Source organism: Lissotriton helveticus, chromosome 1_1 (genome assembly GCF_964261635.1).
Source record: "Lissotriton helveticus chromosome 1_1, aLisHel1.1, whole genome shotgun sequence".
Lineage (NCBI taxonomy): Eukaryota > Metazoa > Chordata > Amphibia > Caudata > Salamandridae > Lissotriton > Lissotriton helveticus.
In genome coordinates, this window is record NC_136057.1 from 462,860 (window position 1) to 485,124 (window position 22,265).

Consider the following 22,265-nt stretch of genomic DNA (forward strand, 5'->3'; position numbering starts at 1 on the left):
GTTAAAGGTAAGGTAGGCAGTATATTTATTAGGGCTGGTTGTCAGCCTGTTCTTAGTGCGAGCATCTTACAATATTAGGATGGGTTTCTAGCCCCTAGGACACTCATGCTGGTGTATAACCAATTTTTATCAGAAAATTATCCCTGTCACCAGGGAGCCGGTCTGGGCAGTGTCTCCACAGGCCTCTAGACCTCAATAATACAGACCCAATTCAGGGTATATGAAAAACAATGGTACATCCTCTGCTGCCAACTCAAAACTGGGCAGCAGCGTGTTTATTGTCATTCAAATCGATCGGCTGCTAGGAGAGCTGCGCGATCACGTACAGACACAGCAGGGCGTCTTTCCTCAGAGGAGCATCTCATAGGGGAATACACAACCTGACAGGAATTCCCAGAGAGACTTTCTGAGGAATTCAAATCATTATTATTATTATTATTATTATTATTATTACAAGCTTGTACCGCGCTGGGAATCGACTCCCGAAGGAGTATCTCCGCGCCCCTGGCGTCATCTTTGAACAGAGCAGGCCCTACAGTGTAAATCATTGCGCTGCACTCCGCGTTGCCGCCCACGTCCCCTGGCGGTGGAAGGTCAGCGCTGCAAGCCAAACACCAGCACAGCCTTGTAGGAGTGAGGAACGCTTTAGATGGTATAGATGGAAAAGAGGCTATTGAGGGAACAATGGCGCAATAAGTAAATGACAGCGGCGCGAGCACTCGGTAATAAACAACGCGCCTCCTACAAACAGTGGCAGCAATAAGAACAAGACGCGTTGACATGCGCGAATCAAGGTAACAATTATTGGCACAATTTCCTGACAAGCACCAAAATATAAGCACAATCTCAATAAATTAAGCACCAACAGTAAGACAAACTGAAAGGTACTTATCTCGGCTGCATAGCAGCGAACACAGATGGCAAAGGGCCAGTGAGAGGGGACTATGGTGGGGCCATGAGCCCCCTGATTGGACATAGTTGTACTGTCCTAATTGGTTGTTACCATGTTGTTCCTAAACGACCTTTCCCAAGGGTTCATAGGAAATGTAGTTCTTGTTACCTTTAAAGTGAGCTGCTATTCCACATAAAGGAAAGAAAGAAGGCAATATTCCTCCCCTTCAATCCTGACATAAAATTGTGCAGCCTTCAATCCTTAGGCCTTGAGGCTCTCTCCTTGTAGTTCTGCACAGTTGCAGGAGCCATGTTTCCAGACGTTTCTGATATCACATGTTAGCTGCCTTACAAACTCTCTGTTGTCAACACTTTGTGACACAAAATCCCTTTTGTCCATCTCAAGCTTCTTTACTCAACAAGACCAGTCTTCATACCCCCCATCATTCCATGATACACTGCAACTTTAAAGGATAGAACATGGAGAATTCATGTTTGTAGAGACAGGCACACACAATCATTCTTCCCCTCCCAACTAGAATAGCGCCTACATCCTCGAGCCTCACATTTTTAGTAGAGTCCAAGATCCTCTGCTTCTCAAATCAGACAATCAGATTGTCTATAGATCTGATTCTCTCACTCTCTATGTTAAGTCTTAGCGAGAACAAGTACCTTCTTGTGTCTGCTTTATCGAAAAGCGTATATAGTGCCCAGATCAGACTAGGTAATGAGAGCCACCTCATTGTAAGCCTTATAACCCAGTCAGCTTTTTGGTGACTGCTGCAGGCATGCCTATCGTAGGGGCAGGAGGGCATGCCCGCCTCCGATTCTTACAGTGGCGGCTGCTAATATTTGAAAATGGTGAGGCATAACAATTGTGGATGAGTTTAAAGTAGCAAGTGAGCAAAGGGAGTGAACCTGAGAGATTAAAGCAGGGTTTGCAGGCTACTTCCCCTGGGAGACCAAATGGGGCCAATTATGAACAGCTGGAGGCATTTCAGTTTGACGTATGCACTATTTAAGAGTGATATTGCAACACGCAAAACTTTTCATTCGTGGATTGCGCACTCACAAACACTGGCTACTCAGTTAAAAGCATGCATTAGACAAGAGTAATATTCAAAACACAAAAAACACAGAAACGCAAGATCTTTTAAATATAAAACTCCTAGTGAATGCAAGATACATTCATGAAATGTAAATGACAGGCACTAAAACGCTAAGGATTGCTTTAATGTTATTAGCATTCATTGTTTAGAAGTTCTTCAGTGTTGTTGCCAGGCAAGAGTTTACTGGCAAAAAAACAGTGCATGATTTCTGAACATTGAATGTTTAAAACTTTAAGTATAAGGACATGAAGATAGTGCCCGAAAGGGACCCGTTTCCCTGTCAGTTTTGAATTGCTCACATTCCTGGGTGAAGCTCAAGACAGGAAAGCCTTGTCCTCCATCCAGTCCATGCAGTCTTGGGCAGTCCAGTCCCAGCAGTAGTCAGTGGTTGCTGTACACCAGTCCAGTCCCAGCAGTAGTCAGTGGTTGCTGTACACCAGTCCAGTCCCAGCAGTAGTCAGTGGTTGCTGTACACCAGTCCAGTCGCAGTAGTCAGTGGTTGCTGTACACCAGTCCAGTCCCAGCAGTAGTCAGTGGTTGCTGTACACCAGTCCAGTCCCAGCAGTAGTCAGTGGTTACTGTACACCAGTCCAGTCCCAGCAGTAGTCAGTGGTTGCTGTACACCAGTCCAGTCCCAGCAGTAGTCAGTGGTTACTGTACACCAGTCCAGTCCCAGCAGTAGTCAGTGGTTGCTGTACACCAGTCCAGTCCCAGCAGTAGTCAGTGGTTGCTGTACACCAGTCCAGTCCCAGCAGTAGTCAGTGGTTGCTGTACACCAGTCCAGTCCCAGCAGTAGTCAGTGGTTGCTGTACACCAGTCCAGTCCAGCAGTAGTCAGTGGTTGCTGTACACCAGTCCAGTCCCAGCAGTAGTCAGTGGTTGCTGTACACCAGTCCAGTCCCAGCAGTAGTCAGTGGTTGCTGTACACCAGTCCAGTCCCAGCAGTAGTCAGTGGTTACTGTACACCAGTCCAGTCCCAGCAGTAGTCAGTGGTTCCTGTACACCAGTCCAGTCCCAGCAGTAGTCAGTGGTTGCTGTACACCAGTCCAGTCCCAGCAGTAGTCAGTGGTTGCTGTACACCAGTCCAGTCCCAGCAGTAGTCAGTGGTTGCTGTACACCAGTCCAGTCCCAGCAGTAGTCAGTGGTTGCTGTACACCAGTCCAGTCCCAGCAGTAGTCAGTGGTTGCTGTACACCAGTCCAGTCCCAGCAGTAGTCAGTGGTTGCTGTACACCAGTCCAGTCCCAGCAGTAGTCAGTGGTTACTGTACACCAGTCCAGTCCCAGCAGTAGTCAGTGGTTGCTGTACACCAGTCCAGTCCCAGCAGTAGTCAGTGGTTACTGTACACCAGTCCAGTCCCAGCAGTAGTCAGTGGTTGCTGTACACCAGTCCAGTCCCAGCAGTAGTCAGTGGTTGCTGTACACCAGTCCAGTCCCAGCAGTAGTCAGTGGTTGCTGTACACCAGTCCAGTCCCAGCAGTAGTCAGTGGTTGCTGTACACCAGTCCAGTCCCAGCAGTAGTCAGTGGTTGCTGTACACCAGTCCAGTCCCAGCAGTAGTCAGTGGTTGCTGTACACCAGTCCAGTCCCAGCAGTAGTCAGTGGTTGCTGTACACCAGTCCAGTCCCAGCAGTAGTCAGTGGTTCCTGTACACCAGTCCAGTCCCAGCAGTAGTCAGTGGTTGCTGTACACCAGTCCAGTCCCAGCAGTAGTCAGTGGTTGCTGTACACCAGTCCAGTCCCAGCAGTAGTCAGTGGTTGCTGTACACCAGTCCAGTCCCAGCAGTAGTCAGTGGTTGCTGTACACCAGTCCAGTCCCAGCAGTAGTCAGTGGTTGCTGTACACCAGTCCAGTCCCAGCAGTAGTCAGTGGTTGCTGTACACCAGTCCAGTCCCAGCAGTAGTCAGTGGTTGCTGTTCACCAGTCCAGTCCCAGCAGTAGTCAGTGGTTGCTGTACACCAGTCCAGTCCCAGCAGTAGTCAGTGGTTGCTGTACACCAGTCCAGTCCCAGCAGTAGTCAGTGGTTGCTGTACACCAGTCCAGTCCCAGCAGTAGTCAGTGGTTGCTGTACACCAGTCCAGTCCCAGCAGTAGTCAGTGGTTGCTGTACACCAGTCCAGTCCCAGCAGTAGTCAGTGGTTGCTGTACACCAGTCCAGTCCCAGCAGTAGTCAGTGGTTGCTGTACACCAGTCCAGTCCCAGCAGTAGTCAGTGGTTGCTGTACACCAGTCCAGTCCCAGCAGTAGTCAGTGGTTACTGTACACCAGTCCAGTCCCAGCAGTAGTCAGTGGTTGCTGTACACCAGTCCAGTCCCAGCAGTAGTCAGTGGTTGCTGTACACCAGTCCAGTCCCAGCAGTAGTCAGTGGTTGCTGTACACCAGTCCAGTCCCAGCAGTAGTCAGTGGTTGCTGTACACCAGTCCAGTCCCAGCAGTAGTCAGTGGTTGCTGTACACCAGTCCAGTCCCAGCAGTAGTCAGTGGTTGCTGTACACCAGTCCAGTCCCAGCAGTAGTCAGTGGTTGCTGTACACCAGTCCAGTTCAAGAGACGAAAGCACTCTCTAGCTGAAAGGCTCTGAACAGACCCATGAGGCACAGTGGAAGCATGCTCTATGTATCTGTTTACAGCTTTTGACAGAGTGACATCCTGTCACTCACAGACTGGTATGTCCCATTGCAATGACCGCCTCTGGTAGCCCCTCCATTTCTCAACTCCTCACAGGCTTGGGTGGGTGATGTCAATATTGTTTGATGACCACACTGAGTGACGACTTGGGAGCAGGGTAGGGTAGAGGCAGCTAAAGCAGTAAAGGGACCGCCCCAGGAGGACAAGGCTGACACTTCAAAATCTGACACTTCTTAGTGTCATCAGTGGGTGGTCCACAAGGACCCTCAAGTAGTGATAGCCGGGGCTCGCTTACTAGTCACAATGACTGGGATATGTACAATTAGACATGTGTCTTGGAAAAACTGTCTGGCTTGTGTGACGGCATCCGTGTTAACATGCCCCACATCAGGCAAACACAGGCAATGTTTTATTAAAGAAATATGGATGGGAATTAATTTTTGCAGTTACAATCCACATATCTGTCAAACATTGGGTGGGTGTGGCCCATTACCAGCAACTGCCCCAGGATTCTTGATTGAGTCACAACAGTTACATTTACAGGTAATGACTCTAAACGAAACTAAATTGCTAAAGCCGTGATTAGCCTGAAAATCTGTCATGAATCCAGCCCTTCTGAATCTAAACCGGTCACCACTCTAATGGATTCACATATAAAAGTCAGTTAGTTGCCCTCAAAATTTTAGAGTAGGAAAACAAACTACTCAAATAACGAAGTCAGATTGGAGGATGGGTACTTGGGCTAAGATTCACTTTTTCTAGAACAGTTTACCCTCAAACATTTATAAATTTAGCATTGCTAACCCCACCATTTACCTGGAATATTCATTTAGAACCATTACATGTCTAGAGCTTTTTTCTAGATGAACAGTGAAAAGCAGTCAAGAGATATTTATGGGAAAATGTTATTTCTACACGCTGTAGGTAATATAGGAAAGCCCGATTCACTTTTCGGGGTTTCTATAAATTCTGAGTTACAGCAATTTTTTAAATGCGACTTGCATTAAGCTTATTCTAATATCTTTTTTCAACAAATATATTCATTTTAAGGTACTTTATTTTTGCATTTATAACAGTGGCCGTCAACACTGTAACGGTAAACTAACATATAGAGGCAAAGAAAACAAAAAACAAGAGAACAGCCATAAGAAAAAAGTTGTAGGTAGATGAAACATGTGCATATACTGCAAATCAGTGACTCATGAAGATATCCCCAATACTATTTCGCATGTGTAAACTGGGGTAGTAATACAGTTTGCAAAAAATATCTAACTGCTTTTTACTGTATTTAATTTTTCACTTGAGATTCTAATTGTGTTAGGGATTTGCCTAGAATCATAGAAAATTGAGCCAATGCCAGGACTCTAACCTGGTTCCCCATTTTTTAGAGTCAGCAGGTCTGGCCATAACACCCTATGCCCTCCCAAGTGTTATGGGGAATCCATGCATTCTAAGGAATAAAGTACTCCCTGATGTACATTATAAGGGTATTTTAAATCATCTCAGAGTTTCATGACCATATTAAGGAACCTGGGGGCATATTATCAAGGGGGTTTATCTCCGCTTTTCTGGCTTTAAAAGCCAAGAAAGCGGAGATAAAATTATCTCCCTATTACCTAGCTGTCGCTAACACCAGTTAGCGACAGCTAGTAGGAGATAGCGACCATCTTGGGCCCCGCTTTGCATAGTGGAGAAGTGTGGCTCAGGGGTTAGAGGCAGCAGACCCGGAAGCTGAGATCAGTCCTAGACCAGGGTTCAATTCCCCGCCTCGGCGGGTCTTGGGCTAAAAATTCCACGGACTCGATAATTCTCGCCCCGGTGCCTCCTCGACTCACGGGTTCACACTCTGCGACTCTGGGCAATAGCTTGCTTAATCTCCACAACGGCCCCTCGCGGCGGGATGCCTGACTTTCACCTTGTGGATACCCTGCTATCTCACAGGGGAATACCAGGATGGGTTCCCTAAGCAAGCGCTCGGAAACCCACTGCGGGTAGCTGTGCGCTATATAAGCTCAACTACATTTACATGTCGGAGATATTTATCACTAATGACATGCAAAGTGGGCATCTCCTATTACCAACTTTTGGAGATATTCGCGCTAAGCGCGAATATCTCCAAAAACTAACACCTGCCCTGAGCAGTTCTTAGCCATGTTATCCAATGGGAGGTGGATAACATGGCTAAGATCATTAGCTCGGTAATGCATGAATATCGCAGACTTTTCAGCGATATTCAGGCATTGCGGCCGTTTTTTATCGCATTTGCAATAAACCTTGATAATAGCAAGGTTTATCTGCGATAATTTCTGACGATGCTTAGCGTTAAAGAATTCGTTGCTAAGCATCGTTAGCGATAAATATCGCTTAACGTTGGTAATATGCCCCCTGGGCTTTTGCCTTGTTTCACTGTTAGGTCATACAGCAGGGGATGCTTTATCCCATAAAAATTGACCCCTCGGGTTGGTGGTGAGTTTATAATATACAGAGCAGAAAGCTGGATGGTTTGTAAATGTCACCAGAACCTTGAGATAGCAATATAAGAATGTTTCAAAAAAGTTACCTGACATATATGTTGTCTATTACATGTTATAGTGCACTTAGTATACATGATTTTCTTAAACAGGGTAAGATTGTTTGAAGGCAGCTAGTAAAATACTAAACTATATTGATTGTCTGTAGTCAAAAGAAGAGGGAATATTTAATAATGTAGCTAAGAATAATACATGGTTCCAATGTTTGCTTTCTTAAAATTCTGACTATACGAATCAGAGATTATTGAGCCCTCTGTCAGCATTCTAGAACTAACAAAGCCTTGATTGCTTTCACTGTGTTTTGCTTTCAATAATAGCATTAATAGACTATTGATTAAATAATATGCTGTGGTTGTGCTGAGAGATTCTTTAGACTACTTCTGCAGTATTCAACTAACAATGGGCCCTCATTGTAGATAGGATTTTCAGATTTTGCTTACCTTTCTCAATAGCCTGCCAACTAAACAATAAACATTTACTAAATTCAGAGGTGTTTGAAATTTCTCCTGGGACGTTCATTTAACAATGAGCAATGATTTCAGTTTAAATTATCTGGTTTTGCTTCAGCTTTCATGAAGAGTTTACAAATTAAACAATGGGCAATAGCCCATTTCTTCAGAGGCTGGCATTATGTCTTTTCCTCAATACTTTGAAAAATCTCTGTCCCTTTAAAATATGGTTTTTGAAGCAATTGCATTTTAGTGCAATTAAAGCACTGAAACATATAGACTGTTTGTGCACAAAAAGAGGAAATAGCATTTTAGAAAACATGCTTTGCAAGATCGTGTTCCATTGATTTAAGATGTTGGAGAGAGAACGTTTGACTTTTTCTTTTTTTATTAATATGTCCTATTCTCTTTTAGGCAAACATTCATGAAAAACTCTGGCCATTTTACCAGAAGCATGGGGGGCAGAGCTTCCCTTGTGAACATGTCAAAAAGGCTGTTGCTGAGATAGAGGAAATGTGCCATATACTGAAAATGGAAGGGGTGACTGTGAGGAGACCAGAAATAGTTGACTGGTCAGTCCAGTATAAAACTCCGGATTTTGAGTCTTCTGGTAAGCCACAGCGATATAACATAGATACTTCCCAAAACACCTAAAAGAGCACCAGTAAGGGATGGTTTGCAGTTTCTGAACTCGATATCTAATGGCCCCTTTAACATTCTGTTATTCAAGGGTGTGATGACGTGTTTGCTTGAGATGCAAAAGATCGAGGGGCCGTGCATCCTGGTGTTTGAATCTGGTCTGCAGGTTTGCCGTTATAATACATTAATATGTGTGGATTTTTATTTCTTCTTTTCTTTTCTTTTTAGGTCGAGCTGTTGTAAGTGTGGCTTACAGCTATACTCCTGCTTTTGATTTGTTTGTTTTAGTGTCCTCCAAAAATCCTTGCTTGCCAGTGGTCTGTCCTGCCTCTTTGTCCCTCCTTTTTCTCTTCCGTTCCTCCCATGCAGCAGGAACTAAGTACTATTTCATCACACTACAGTTATTTGTCTGTTCTCAGGGGACTACTTTTTTTTCGTTTCCTGCTCTGTTTCTATTTGCCATAGCTGATTACATTTAAATATAGTTTTCCTGCCTCCCACCTCCTCCTAATTCCAGAGTTGTATTGGGAGTATGTCTTTTGCAATGATCCTCTTTGTTGGTTTCAGTTTCAGTTTATTTAGCTTTATTCGATTTTTAGACAAAATCATAAAAGCACATACATACAATATATTCAATAAAATCAATTCAATTAATCAGCAAAGTTCACAAAGATATACTATGTTCCCAGCAGTGTACCTATTGTTACGAATAACAAGACATACTGAAAAGCTAGCTAATCTAATATTACATACTTTAAATAAAACTGTTAACGCGTAGTTTAAAAACAGATAAAATTACTTATATTACATAAAAGTTGTTTAGTGTAAGAACAAGATTAAAAAGGTCACAATAAAAAACATGAATTTGCTAACACTCTGAACAATTCTCCTAAGTTACATGGTCTTCCTCAAGGCAATCAAAATTCTTAGATAAGAAGCCACTGCTTTGACCTCCAGGGCTGCTTCCAGCTGCTTTAATTTATAATGCACTGCCCGGCATCCTCTTGTGCCCCAATTTATAAAGATTGGTTTCAAAAACAATATCCCGGGTGCCTCAAAAAATGTACAGAAAAGAATCGAATGAATATTCGATTGCTGTGAACGACCGCCACAAGGGCATTTCCCCAGATGTTTTGACCAGTCATTACGATTGGAGAATGTTATCAGTCGGAAAAAAGTGTCGGCCCGAAACCTGGTCAGTAGCATTCTCGAAAAAGGACTAGGGTCCAGCAATAGATATGGCTGTATGCCTGTGTAGTAAAGTAAAACCCTGACACATTTTGGCAGTGAGTTTGTGTTTTACGGAGAGCCATCTTTTATTATCTAAGAAGTCCATGATCATCTTTTTCAACACCCGTCTTGGGACAAATTCCAAACACAGAGGATTCTCAAAATATTCTATATGACCAATATCTATTGCTATAGTTTTTACATATTGCAGCCATTTAATATTTCTCCCTCCATCTAACTGTAAGCAGTCCGAGATAACCTCTCTATTAAGTGATGATTCTGGGGTAACCCAGATTTTGTACCACAGGAGGAGTGGAGCGGATTTAATTGTATCTTCTATGTGTGCAATGCCCAGTTCCCTATGGCTAAAAAAAATAGACATAGATGTTGGTGTCGCGAGCAGGTAGCGAATAAAATCATTTTCTGTGCGTTGTATCTGGTCGGTTTTAACAAAACCCCAGATGCCCGCTCCATAAGTGCCAGTAGGGATACACTTAGCTTTATATATTTGCAAAAGTTCTTTGACGGGGCGACCACCTAACTTCCTTGAAAAGTTTTTCAAGGCTCCCTTTGCTCTAGTGATCGCCAGATTTCTGGCCTGTACCGCCTTAGTCCAGTTACCCCCACTATCGAAGGTTACTCCCAAGTAGTTCAAATTAGTAGTATTTTCGATTTTTCTTTTATTCAGGTAGATTGCCTTATTAGATTTTAAAGAGGTACCACATCTCATGGAGTATGTCTTGGAGACATTGATCTCTAGCCCCCGCATATCCATATAATCTGAGAACTTGACCACTGCCCGTTGGAGACCAATAACTGTTCGTTATATAATAGCGGCGTCATCCGCGTAAAGGAGGATGGGGATAGGAATCCCCCCACCGCCGGGTAATCGCATTGGAAGGACTTGAGGTGCTGGCCCACACTATTAATATAAAGAATGAATAGGAAGGGTGCCAGAATGCACCCCTGCCTTACTCCTCTTTTGATTTTAAATTTGTTAGAGCATGCACCATCCCTCCCATACCTCACCCTCGCACCTGCGTCCCTATATAGTTCTTTAATGAATGTTATAATCTGCAACTCCATGCCTATGTCGGCTAATGTCTCCCATAGCATGGAGTGGTCTACGCAGTCGAACGCGGAGCTTAAATCCACGAACGTTACGAAAAGGGCTTCATTTTTTGCTTGTGTGTATTTTGCTGCTAGCAAGGCTATGTTAAGGCCCTGTCCAATCGTCCATTTACCTGAGCGGAAGCCATATTGTAAATTAGGGATAATCTCATTCTCTTCCGCCCACTCCGGTAACTTTTTAAGAACGATCCTGCCTGCTACCTTCATTAAAGCGTCCAAGAGGGATATTGGTCGGTAGCAGGCAGGATCGTTCCTGTCTCCCTTCTTCCAAATCGGCACCACTATAGCCTCCGGCCAAATTGGAATAAAGCCTAAGGCATTAACACTATTTAAGACGTTAGTTATGATAGGTGACCACAATGCTAGTTCCGATTTGTATATATCAATCGGGACGCAGTCTGGTCTCGGTGCCTTTCCAGGGGCACTTTCTTTAATGGCCCTTATAACCTCCTTATGGTCAAAAATAATCCCCAAATGAAACGCCTCTGAATTCTCTTGATTATCAATGGGATTATTATGCAGCCTTGTGTCAGATCTTTTATAAAAGTTAGAATAATGGTTAACCCATACATCTCCTGGGACTACTACTTCAATGATGTCAGTGTCTCTTTCTGAGAAAAAGGGAGCATTTACTGCCCTCCAGAATGCAGTTTTATCATTTTTTAAACAAGCTTCATGGAGGCTCTGCCAAATTTCTTGCTTTAGTTCTAACTTCCTGTTAGCTATGGCATCTCTGTATGATTTTCTTGCCTGTCTGACTAATTCCAGTGACCTTGGGGATTCATGCAAAGCTGATATTAATTTTTTGTGGGCCTTCGAGCAATTTCCCTTTAGGAGGGCGGTTTATGTAGGTGGCAATCAACAGATTCTTTATCTCGCCCGTAATCACCACAAAGGATGCAAGGATTTGTTGATGACCTTCAGTTTCAGACAAACAGATTAACAAATGCTCAAAATCTTTGGTGACCAGCCTCTCTAGGAAGATTTTTGGGTCAATTCTCCCCCACTTGATGGTGTAACCATTTGTGCAACCTAAAGTTATAGGCTTGTGATAAGTCATCTTGTTAGGTTTTGCCTGTGCCTGAGATGTCAGGGAGACCGCTATTGGGTAATGATCACTATATGCAAGATCTAGAGTCTCCCAGGATCGCACTAATAACCTGTGCATACGTGACAGAAGGGTAAAGTCAATTATCGAGTTTACCCCTCTTCCATTGGAAGTTGGTGCAATATCCGCCATTGGGGTGCAAAATTCGTTAATAAAACCCATATCGAACTCAGAAATCAAACTGTTCAACAGGTCCCCTATCCCTGAGTGAATGAAGTGGGTCAAAGCTTCTTCTCTATTATCCTTCAGAAGGCATGTACCTGTATTATTGCTGGTACAAATAAAACTATTGAAATCGCCCAGCCAAAAGAGAATCAAATCACCGCCACCTAATTGCTCTAATGTTTTTATATGCCTTCGTAAGTTACAAATAATGCCGTCCCATAAGGGAGCATGGGCGTTGTTATAAAAATTTATGATAGCTTGCTTTTTTATTCCCGGCCAGCTCACTAATATAATTTGATAGTACTCTGCTGAGATAAATTTGAGAACTGTTATGTCGGATGTGTTTAAGGTATAGGTGCACAACCCACCTTTATTTCTACCGTTGATACTATTTTTGCTTGGGGTGGCTGGTGTATTGAAGGTTCGATAGCCCCTCAGATGTAACTCATAAGCCAGCCACGTTTCTTGGAAACACAGAATGTTATATTTAAGATATTGTATCTTGCCATTCCTGATCTCCCATTTTATTCCTTAATCCCGCGATGTTCCAGGAAATAACTAATTGACTTTTGTATGTATTATTTACAATATTACCTGCCCCTTCCACCATGCTATTTACATTAGTTTGCCCGGTTTTCTTACTTGCTTTCTTATCACCTGAGATTGGGAGGAGTCCACAATCCCTCACAATGTTATCACTACCTGACGGCAGTCAGTCGACCCCCTCCATCCCCATCAATGAAGAGAAGCGATTTGAGGTAGCGACATTAAACATGGGGGGCATATCAAAGAGGGTGTTACAATTTCTTGGTCTCTGTGGGTTTCCCATTAGGGCTTTTGGGTAAAAATAACCTAAGTCTCTGGTAGATATCCCTCCCTCGCAGTCTCCTGGAAACTAGTCTCGGATGTAGTTTGACACCCTACGATCCCTAAAGTTTATAACAATTATATTCCCCAATACATCCTTCGGTCTTTTTCCCATCCAGTCCAGCCTTCTGACATGTAGAATTTCACCATCCAGATTGGGCGGTAAAGGCCTATTAGCTCTTAGTCAGTACATGACTTTGTTTTTAAGAGTCTGGTAACTTTCAAATGATCCTGCCGTCAGCTGTGGTACCCCGGTAAGGACAATAACAAAGGGTTCAGCCTCCGGTGGGAGGTCTATGTACTGAGCATGTCCTATGATCTGTCTCTCCTTGTGGGTATTCTTCTGATTCTTACCCTGTATTTCCTGATTTATCAATTTGACTTGCATTTTTTCTGATGTTTCCCCAAGGGTGATAGGCTTGGGGGCTGGGTTCCTTGTATGAGCGCCCGTAATGGTTTGAACATGGGTTTTAGGTGGCAGCTTTCTATTAGCTACATTATTGGGGGCATTTGACACTATCGTTGTCTCCGCTACAGTGGGGGTGTTTCTTTTATTTGCCATTTCTTTCAGTAGATTAGAGTTGGCAATTCCCATGTCTGTAATGGACCCTTTTTGCTTAGTCATACATTTAATCCTCTCAATTAGAGGCAAAGACAACAACATATTCAGATGTTCAAAATTTTTCATGAAAACTTGCTCAAGATATGTTATAAGGTGACCCTGGATGGATTCACTTGTTTCTACGCTTTTAGACTTGATGGGCGTCCCTTCAGCTCGGCAAGCTTTAGCTCGACTTCCCTTTTGTTTTGTCCCACCTCTCTTTCTTTTCATGGGGATAGGCGGCCCTGGTTGTTTAATACTGGTCGGCTTTTCTAAAGCCTGGCTACTAGGAACTGATATTAACGATTCTTCCGGTGAGGAAAGAGATATAGTGTCCAGGCTAATGTCAATGCTAGCGGAATCATGTTGGTTCAATAAGGATGCTGGGAGATCCTGTAACTGAGGGGGAATACCTATAACGCTAGTTAGTACAGAGCGGGAGCTAACAGGGCCGGACTGGGAACATAAGCCGGCCCTGGCAAACTGCTCAGCTGCCCCCCCCCCCCGGGTGAGGGGGAGTGCAGCCGAGCAGTTTGCGAGGGTCAGTTCCGGCCGAATTTGTTACCCGGGCCGATATTGCTGACCCCCGGTAACAAAAACGGCCCCCAGGGACCCAAAACCGGCCCCTGCCCTAGCGGCCTACCGGGGAAACGCCCGGTGCCCGCTATGGCCATTCCGGCCCTGGGTGCTAACATGCGTTGGGGTTTTGACTGATTGAATAGTCCCTATAGATGAGCGTTTTCTCTGCAGTTCTAGCGATATACGTCGCTCAGTTAACATAATTTCTTTCTCTAAAACTGAGCTAGCCCTTGTGATAAATGAGTCCCTTGCACAGATCCTCCTATAGAAATTCTTTGTCCTAAGCTCAGGATATCAGTCATGGTGTATGTATAGATTCCACCACGTAAACCTTGAATAAATGTCAAAAAGTCTTACCTCCAGGTTCTGTGTTGGTGAAGAGTCAAGGGGGGTGGCCCAGCCCAGCCCATCCGGCCCCGGATGGCTACAGACGACCTGCCCTTCGCCCGGGCCTCACCCGGCGCTGCCTGCGCGCTCCAGCGATGCAGGGAGTCACGCTGATCTTTATGCGCCTCCTGGCGCGATTGACTGATGTGCGGCTTCCGGACGCAAAGGGTGCTGGGAGTTGGAGTCCCCTGGAGCACCTGGACCCGCTCTCCGCACAGCAGCCGCACTCAGGGTGACAGAGTGTGTGGCAGCGGGAGGCAGGCTGACGCGGCGGCTCCGGTGTCTAACAAGCAATTTAACTGCCACAGGTAAGATCACGGCAGTTCCAAATGTTTCCGTGAAAGCTCCCTGCTCCGCAAAGAGTCGCGCTGATCTTTATGCGCCTCCTGGCGCGATTTACTGATGCGCGGCTTCCGGCCCCAAAGGGTGCTGGGAGTTGGAGTCCCCTGGAGCACCTGGACCAGCTCTCCGCACAGCGGCCGCACTCAGGGTGACAGAGTGTGCAGCGGCGGGAGGCAGGCTGACGCGGCGGCTCCGGCGTCTATCAAGCAATTTAACTGCCACAGGTAAGATCACGGCAGTTCCAAATGTTTCCGTGAAAGTTCCCCACTCCGCAACGAGTCACGCTGATCTTTATGCGCCTCCTGGCGCGATTGACTGATGCGCGGCTTCCGGCCGCAAAGGGTGCTGGGAGTTGGAGTACCCTGGAGCACCTGGACCCGCTCTCCGCACAGCGGCCACACTCAGGGTGACAGAGTGTGCGGCGGCGGGAGGCAGGCTGACGCGGCGGCTCCGGTGTCTAACAAGCAATTTAACTGCCACAGGTAAGATCACGATTCAAAAAGGGGGTGGTGATGGACAGAGTATCTGAGTTAATCAGAACACTCCTACCCAGTCAACAGATCAGGGCTTGATCCATCACCGTTTTTTAGCTCACTGCACCATCCCAGTTCAGAACCTGGCTATATGCAAATTAGTCTGTCCCTGGCCCAGTGCATCATGGGAACAGGGCAGACCAAACTACCAAGCCAATTCTTTACTGGAAAGGAAACAAGCTTCCGGGGACCGGTTTCTGGCATTACAGCCGTCTTCGGCCCGGCTTGCTTGAATCCTGATGGTGCAGTGAGCAAGGGACTCACATCTGAGCATACCCTTCCATGCTTGTGGTGGCGAAAACGATTCAAAAAGGGGGTGGTGATGGACAGAGTATCTGAGTTAATCAGAACACTCCTACCCAGTCAACAGATCAGGGATTGATCCATCACCGTTTTTTAGCTCACTGCACCATCCCAGTTCAGAACCTGGCTATATGCAAATTAGTCTGGCCCTGACCCAGTGCATCATGGGAACAGGGCAGACCAAACTACCAAGCCAATTCTTTACTGGAAAGGAAACAAGCTTCCGGGGACCGGTTTCTGGCATTACAGCCGTCTTCGGCCCGGCTTGCTTGAATCTTGATGGTGCAGTGAGCAAGGGACTCCCATCTGAGCATACCCTTTCACGCTTGTGGTGGCCAAAACGATTCAAAAAGGGGGTGGTGATGGACAGAGTATCTGAGTTAATCAGGACACTCCTACCCAGTCAACAGATCAGAGCTTGATCCATCACCGTTTTTTAGCTCACTGCACCATCCCAGTTCAGAACCTGGCTATATGCAAATTAGTCTGTCCCTGGCCCAGTGCATCATGGGAACAGGGCAGACCAAACTACCAAGCCAATTCTTTACTGGGAAGGAAACAAGCTTCCGGGGACCGGTTTCTGGCATTACAGCCGTCTTCGGCCTGGCTTGCTTTAATCCTGATGGTGCAGTGAGCAAGGGACTCACATCTGAGTATACCCTGCCACACTTGTGGTGGCCAAAACGATTCAAAAAGGGGGTGGTGATGGACAGAGTATCTGAGTTAATCAGAACACTCCTACCCAGTCAACAGATCAAGCCCTGATCTGACTCAGATACTCTGTCCATCACCACCCCCTTTTTGAACAGGTAAAATCACGGCAGTTCCAAATGTTTCCGTGAAGGTTATATTTGTTAGGCGTTTAACAGTTTTTTTTGTTGAATGTCATTTGGGCTTTTTTTTAGTAAGGTGTTAGTTGTTTTGGGGCTTTGTTTTAAGGAGTCTTGGACTTGTTACTCTTGTGAAGCTGCTACTGCAGTGCCCCCTCTGTACAAGCAGCATGCTTTATAGGCGCGAGCACTAGGCACTTGGTGATGAGAGCGTGCCCAACCCCTTTGCTTCTGTGCAGGGCAGTCGCAGTGCTCGGCCAACAGTCTTTAGGTATGAGCAGCCTATATACTGGCATGCAGTGCAGGCTGTTCACTCTGGGCGGTTCCCATCGCGTTCTTGCCTTCAACAAGTGGCAAGGTTTTTTTCCCCTGTTTTTTTAGATTTTGTTTTAACCGTAATTTTTAAACAAATGTTATTTAAAATGCTTTTAAATACTGTATGTATCGATTTTCATGCTCTTTAATGCTATCTTTTTAAGTACCGAATAAAGAAAATTTGAATTTGAAGTGGCAAGGTTAAAGGTAATCTAAAATGAGTTATAGAGTGAAAAATAAACAGTAGACATCTTGATATAAACAGAGGCACTGAAGTCCCTCTTTCAGCTAGGTTAGCGCTCTCCCCACAAAACATTTGCCCCAGGTGCGATACTCATATCAGTGTTCAAGCTTTAGGGCACTCCTTCTTTTCACACAATCCTCCCCCAGGCATTCACGCTTTGTGTATCAGCTGAAAATGTCACGGTTCTGGTGGAAACACGTGTCTTTTAGAACTTCAGAAACGTGAGTATATATTTAAAAAAGTCTTAATTAACGGTTAATTAATTTTTGTGGACACAGGTATGCAAATTTATACCATGTTTTTAAATAGTTAACAGTTGGTAAATTTTGGGAGGTGCTTGTTGAAGGTTTTTTCCAGTAACTGGTGTGAGGTTGTCAAGACAGACTCCTAGGTTAACGCTCCCGTAATTCCGGACACTCTCAAATATTTGCCTGAGACGCGTTCCTCACATCCGTTTTCAGGCTCTCAGGGCAGGACTACTTTTCACACAATCCTCCCCCAGGCATTCACGCTTTGTGTATCAGCTGAAAATGTCACGGTTCTGGTGGAAACACGTGTCTTTTAGAACTTCAGAAACGTGAGTATATATTTAAAAAAGTCTTAATTAACGGTTAATTAATTTTTGTGGACACAGGTATGCAAATTTATACCATGTTTTTAAATAGTTAACAGTTGGTAAATTTTGGGAGGTGCTTGTTGAAGGTTTTTTCCAGTAACTGGTGTGAGGTTGTCAAGACAGACTCCTAGGTTAACGCTCCCGTAATTCCGGACACTCTCAAATATTTGCCTGAGACGCGTTCCTCACATCCGTTTTCAGGCTCTCAGGGCAGGACTACTTTTCACACAATCATCCCCCACGCATTCACGCTTTGTGTATCAGCTCACGACTGCCGCTAAAGAGGTCACATGTCTGCGAGAAATACGTTTTGGAACTTCAAAAACATAAGTTTACACAAAATCTTCTTTTTCACAATTATCAGTCGGTCAATTTTTACAAAGAGTTTGTGGAACTTAGTTTTTTTGACAGTAACTCGTGTGAGGTTGTTAGACACACGGGCTGCTTTCACTTTACACATCTATTTACTGAGTTGGTGAAACGGAGTTTATTTAAAATGGGCTCCTGCTTGCTTGCGTTTATTTTTCCTACTGGATTTTAGGACTCTATTTCAAATTCTTTGCCTTTACTGAGTTATGTTTCTTCCCCAGGTATAGCGCCGGGACGCCCCTTTGCTGGGGCAGCTGTGCGCTTTAGAAATGGAAGTAACATAACATAACATAGCTTGCCATCTAAACAAAAGAAAGAAAGTTATCTTGTTGCAGCTTGTTTGATAATGGGCCACAGCTGCCGGCTCTGATTGTCTCATTCCACAGGTGATTTACCTGCACTTCCTGCCAGCTCCAGCCGGCATACTGTTTACTCAGTGCTTGTCAGGCACAACCTACACTGACCCACGTACATCTTGAAGCCTGGGCAACGCAGCATGTCAGCGTTAATGCACATCAGTGTTGTTTGAAGTGACCATTCATTTATTTTTTAATAGTGTGGTGTGCAATTAGGCCTGTAACCCAGTTAGGTATTTATGATTGTGACACTAAATATTTAATACAAACAGATTGAAAGGGTGAACACTTAACATGCGGGCTGCAAAGTGAAATAAACAGTGATCACTTGCATTTTTTAATGCATGTCACATTTCACCTCTCTTACTCATCTAAAAAACATAAACTGTAATACTCACTGAAATGTCCCGGGCATTGCATAACTCCATCACTAGAAGTTAATATATTGTCAAACATAATGGCTACTGAGAAGTGCTCATCTCTAAAAGTTGCCTTACATTTCACAGACAGAACAGAGAACCACAGAATTTAGGCTAATGTGCTCAAGATCTCAAATCTTGCTCTATAGTTTTTCTAATGTAGCCAGTCTGAAACAGTCTTGAGTCTTGGTTTAGACATAGCACATGTTAGAACACTGCTTTTGAAAACATTTGTTGCTGAGAGGGCTGCTGGAGAGCCAGATGGTCTACTCGCTTTGACTAGTTCATTGAATTCAGTGTTATAAAACAGTTTGAGAGAAGGACGCAAATACCACATAAATAAACTCTTCAAAACTACACTCTATGCCATGTAGCAACACTCCGCATAAATAGCCTCAACGCCACACTGCATGCCAGTCTATTTAACTCCACACAAATGCATTCTACACCACATAATTCAACACCAACCCACATAATTCCACTCCACAACACAATTCCACTACAACCCACATATATCCGACTCACAACACATAATTCAAGTTCTTACCACAAAATTCAACAGCACACCACATAATTACACTCCACTATATACCACTCAACAATACAAAATACCATTCCACATGATTACACTCCATGACACACAATCCCACTCCACATAATTCAAGGACACTCAATACCACATAATAACTATCCACATAATTCCACAGCCCCAGATGCCAGATAATACCTCTACACAAAACAACTCCACAGCATTCAATGCCACACAATTACACAACTAGCAAAATCAATCCCACCCTCATAATTCCAATACATACCACATACATACACTCCATAATACATAGGAAAAAGACTTAGCCAATTACAATGACAATAGCTACTGCATTTCTAATGCTTGTTTTTTATTATTATTATTATTTTTCTTACCAGTTTTATTTAGCGCAAACTTGACTTGAAGGTATTGGGTAGCAGAGTGTTTTACACAAGAACCAGTTGTGTTACATGAGCACACATTCAGTTTTGTTAGGCACTGGGAGATTAAAAGTGATTTGTCCAGAATCACAGGCGTTTGTAAATTCATCAGAGTAATTTAGCCGCTTAACCGTGGCATGAATTGAGCTGCGCTGCGGCAGTTTGAATAAGTGTGCGGTGCCGCATCTGCCAACGGACGTGGGCAGCACTATGGGGGTAGTGCTCACAATGGCCGTTGGCCGGCGGGCGCAGCGAAGGGGTTAGTCTTGTTTTAAGGCTTTCTTCCTAGTAAGGTACATGCTCCCCTGTTGCATATCTTATATTTTTAGTGTTTGATTTCCACTGCTAGACCGGTGTCTTGGTGCTCATTGCACAAGTGACGAGCCTCTCTGCCGATCTGGTCATGTAGATGAGTCCACACATGTAGTAAAGTGCACCCTGCCATAGTGTTGTAAGGCCTGCTGTGTGGGTAGCTTACCTATACTGCATGCAAAGTCTGCAGGAATGGCACACAAGGGGTGTGCCATATTGTGTTTTTACTTTTCTCTGCACAATGCCACATAGGCTGCAATGACAGTGTGCATCCATTAGGATGGCACAATACATGCTGCAGTTGTTAGAGACCCTCTTTACTCTCCTTGCCCTAGGTACCAGGGGTACTATTTACGAGGGATGTACAAGGGGTGATAAAGGTATTGCCAAATGGGGAACCAATTGTACAGAATTGGTAAAGAGATCTGGCACATGGCAACTGGACAGCAGGAACCCAGTGTGCTTTCTGTCAAAATTGCATCGGGTACCCTGCTAAAAAGTGTCACTTTTCTACAGTAATCCTACGCATGGAAAAGGGTGAATCCTAGAGATTTCCTTGCAAGTACCATTTATGAAGTTTGTGAGAGGAAAGCTAGTAGAGTGCAGAGTCAGTGATGCCCGACTTGGCACAATAGTGAATAGCACATCATGATCAACTACTTGGAGGTTGAGAAGGATGAGGATGGAGGAGAGAGGATTATGTGCAAAGGTTATGATCTATCAATGTTGGGTTTGGACCATTCGGACTTTTCAGATTGGGGTGACTTTGGAATATTTGTAGCTGGTAGTCAAAGAAACTATGAGGGAAAGAAGAGACGTATAAGAGAGAATATCCCCCTTGCGTCAGCAACATTCTGAAATTCTTTTTTGTAGCTCCGCGCCAACGTGGACGACGTCATAGAGGCATGGCATCGCGCGCGACTCCGCTGACGTCACCGACACCATAATAGGCCCACGCCGGTGTGATGACATCAGTTCCGCCCTTTTTTCCATGCCTTCGAGGCACACGGACAGGCCAATGACAAAATGATATGTACACAGTATACAAAGTACATAAATGTCAAGATAACACACACAGTGTGAAGCAAATGCAGGAAACCAATTGAAACAAAACATTTCCTTGACAATAAAATATATATACATTACATTACAGCAACTCAGGTATAGAAAAGTGGACAACGGGGAGGCGGGTGGGTCAGTGAGGAATCCACAGGCAGATACTGTATCTACCAGAAAAAGCGTTACCGAAGGTAAGTAACTTGTTCTTCTGATAGATACATCTGCCAGTGGATTCTTCACCTTGTGAATAGAGTCCCACAGCCGTCCCCACTCCCAGAGGAGGGTGTCCACTCTCCTATACCAGAAAATCCTGGAGGACAGAGCGCGCAAAGTGACTGTCCCTCCTCACCTCAGCATCCAAACAGTAATGCTTTGCAAAAGTGTGGAGGGAGGCCCAAGTAGCCGCCCTACAAATGTCCTCAACAGGTACACCTCCAGACAAAGCAGATGTTGCTGACTTTGCGCTAGTAGAGTTAGCTCTTATACCCTCTGGAGGGTCCTTACCCGCCAAGGAGTAGCAGATCTTGATGAATAGAATAATCCATCTTGAAAGAGTGCGCTTGTGCACCGCTCTTCCTTTCTTGCTGCCAGCAAATCCCACAAAGAGCTGGCCATCCACACAATAGTCTTTAGTCCTATCGAGATAAAAGCTCACCGCCCTCTTAAGGTCCAGACAGTGTAGTCTCTCCTCCTCCTTGGAAGGGTGAGGGGGAGGATAAAAGGTAGGAAGGGTAATAATAGACTGTACTAGATGGAAGGGAGTTACCACCTTAGGCAGAAAAGCAGCCCTGGTCCTAAGAACCATTCGTTCATCATGAATGGTCAAGAATGGGGGCTTTGAACTAAGAAACTGATGCTCACTTACCCTCCTTGCCGAGATAATTGCGACCAGGAAGACCGTCTTAAAGGACAAAAGTCTCCTGGGACACTTGTGCAAGGGTTCAAAGTGAGAACCAATCAAGTAGGTTAAGACAAGTTTTAAGTCACATTGAGGCACAATAAAGGGAGTAGGAGGGTATTTATTAGTGAGACCCCTAAGAAACCTTAAAACCACAGGAGATTTGAATAGAGACGGCTGATCTGGCAAACAGAGAAATGCCGACAATGCCGAAAGATAACCCTTGACTGTACCCACAGCAAAACCTTGCTGTGGCAAAGAAAGTGCAAATTGTAGTATATCAGACAAACAAGCCTTCAAAGGGTCAACGGATTTCTCTCCACACCAAGATACAAATTTAGACCATCTGTACGAATAGATAGATTTAGTGGAGTCACGCCTGGCTGAAAGAATGGC

At 44.7% G+C, this 22,265-nt stretch overlaps 1 protein-coding gene across 1 annotated transcript in view; it reads left to right on the forward strand.

Annotated features, from left to right (window-relative positions):
- Positions 1-22,265, forward strand: part of LOC144766730 (glycine amidinotransferase, mitochondrial-like) — a 106,007-nt gene that overhangs the window by 30,398 nt on the left and 53,344 nt on the right. Inside the window, exon 3 of the mRNA XM_078650487.1 lies at positions 8,012-8,207. Within this exon, the coding sequence (XP_078506613.1) occupies positions 8,012-8,207 (196 nt within the window). The remainder of the gene's footprint in view (positions 1-8,011; positions 8,208-22,265) is intronic.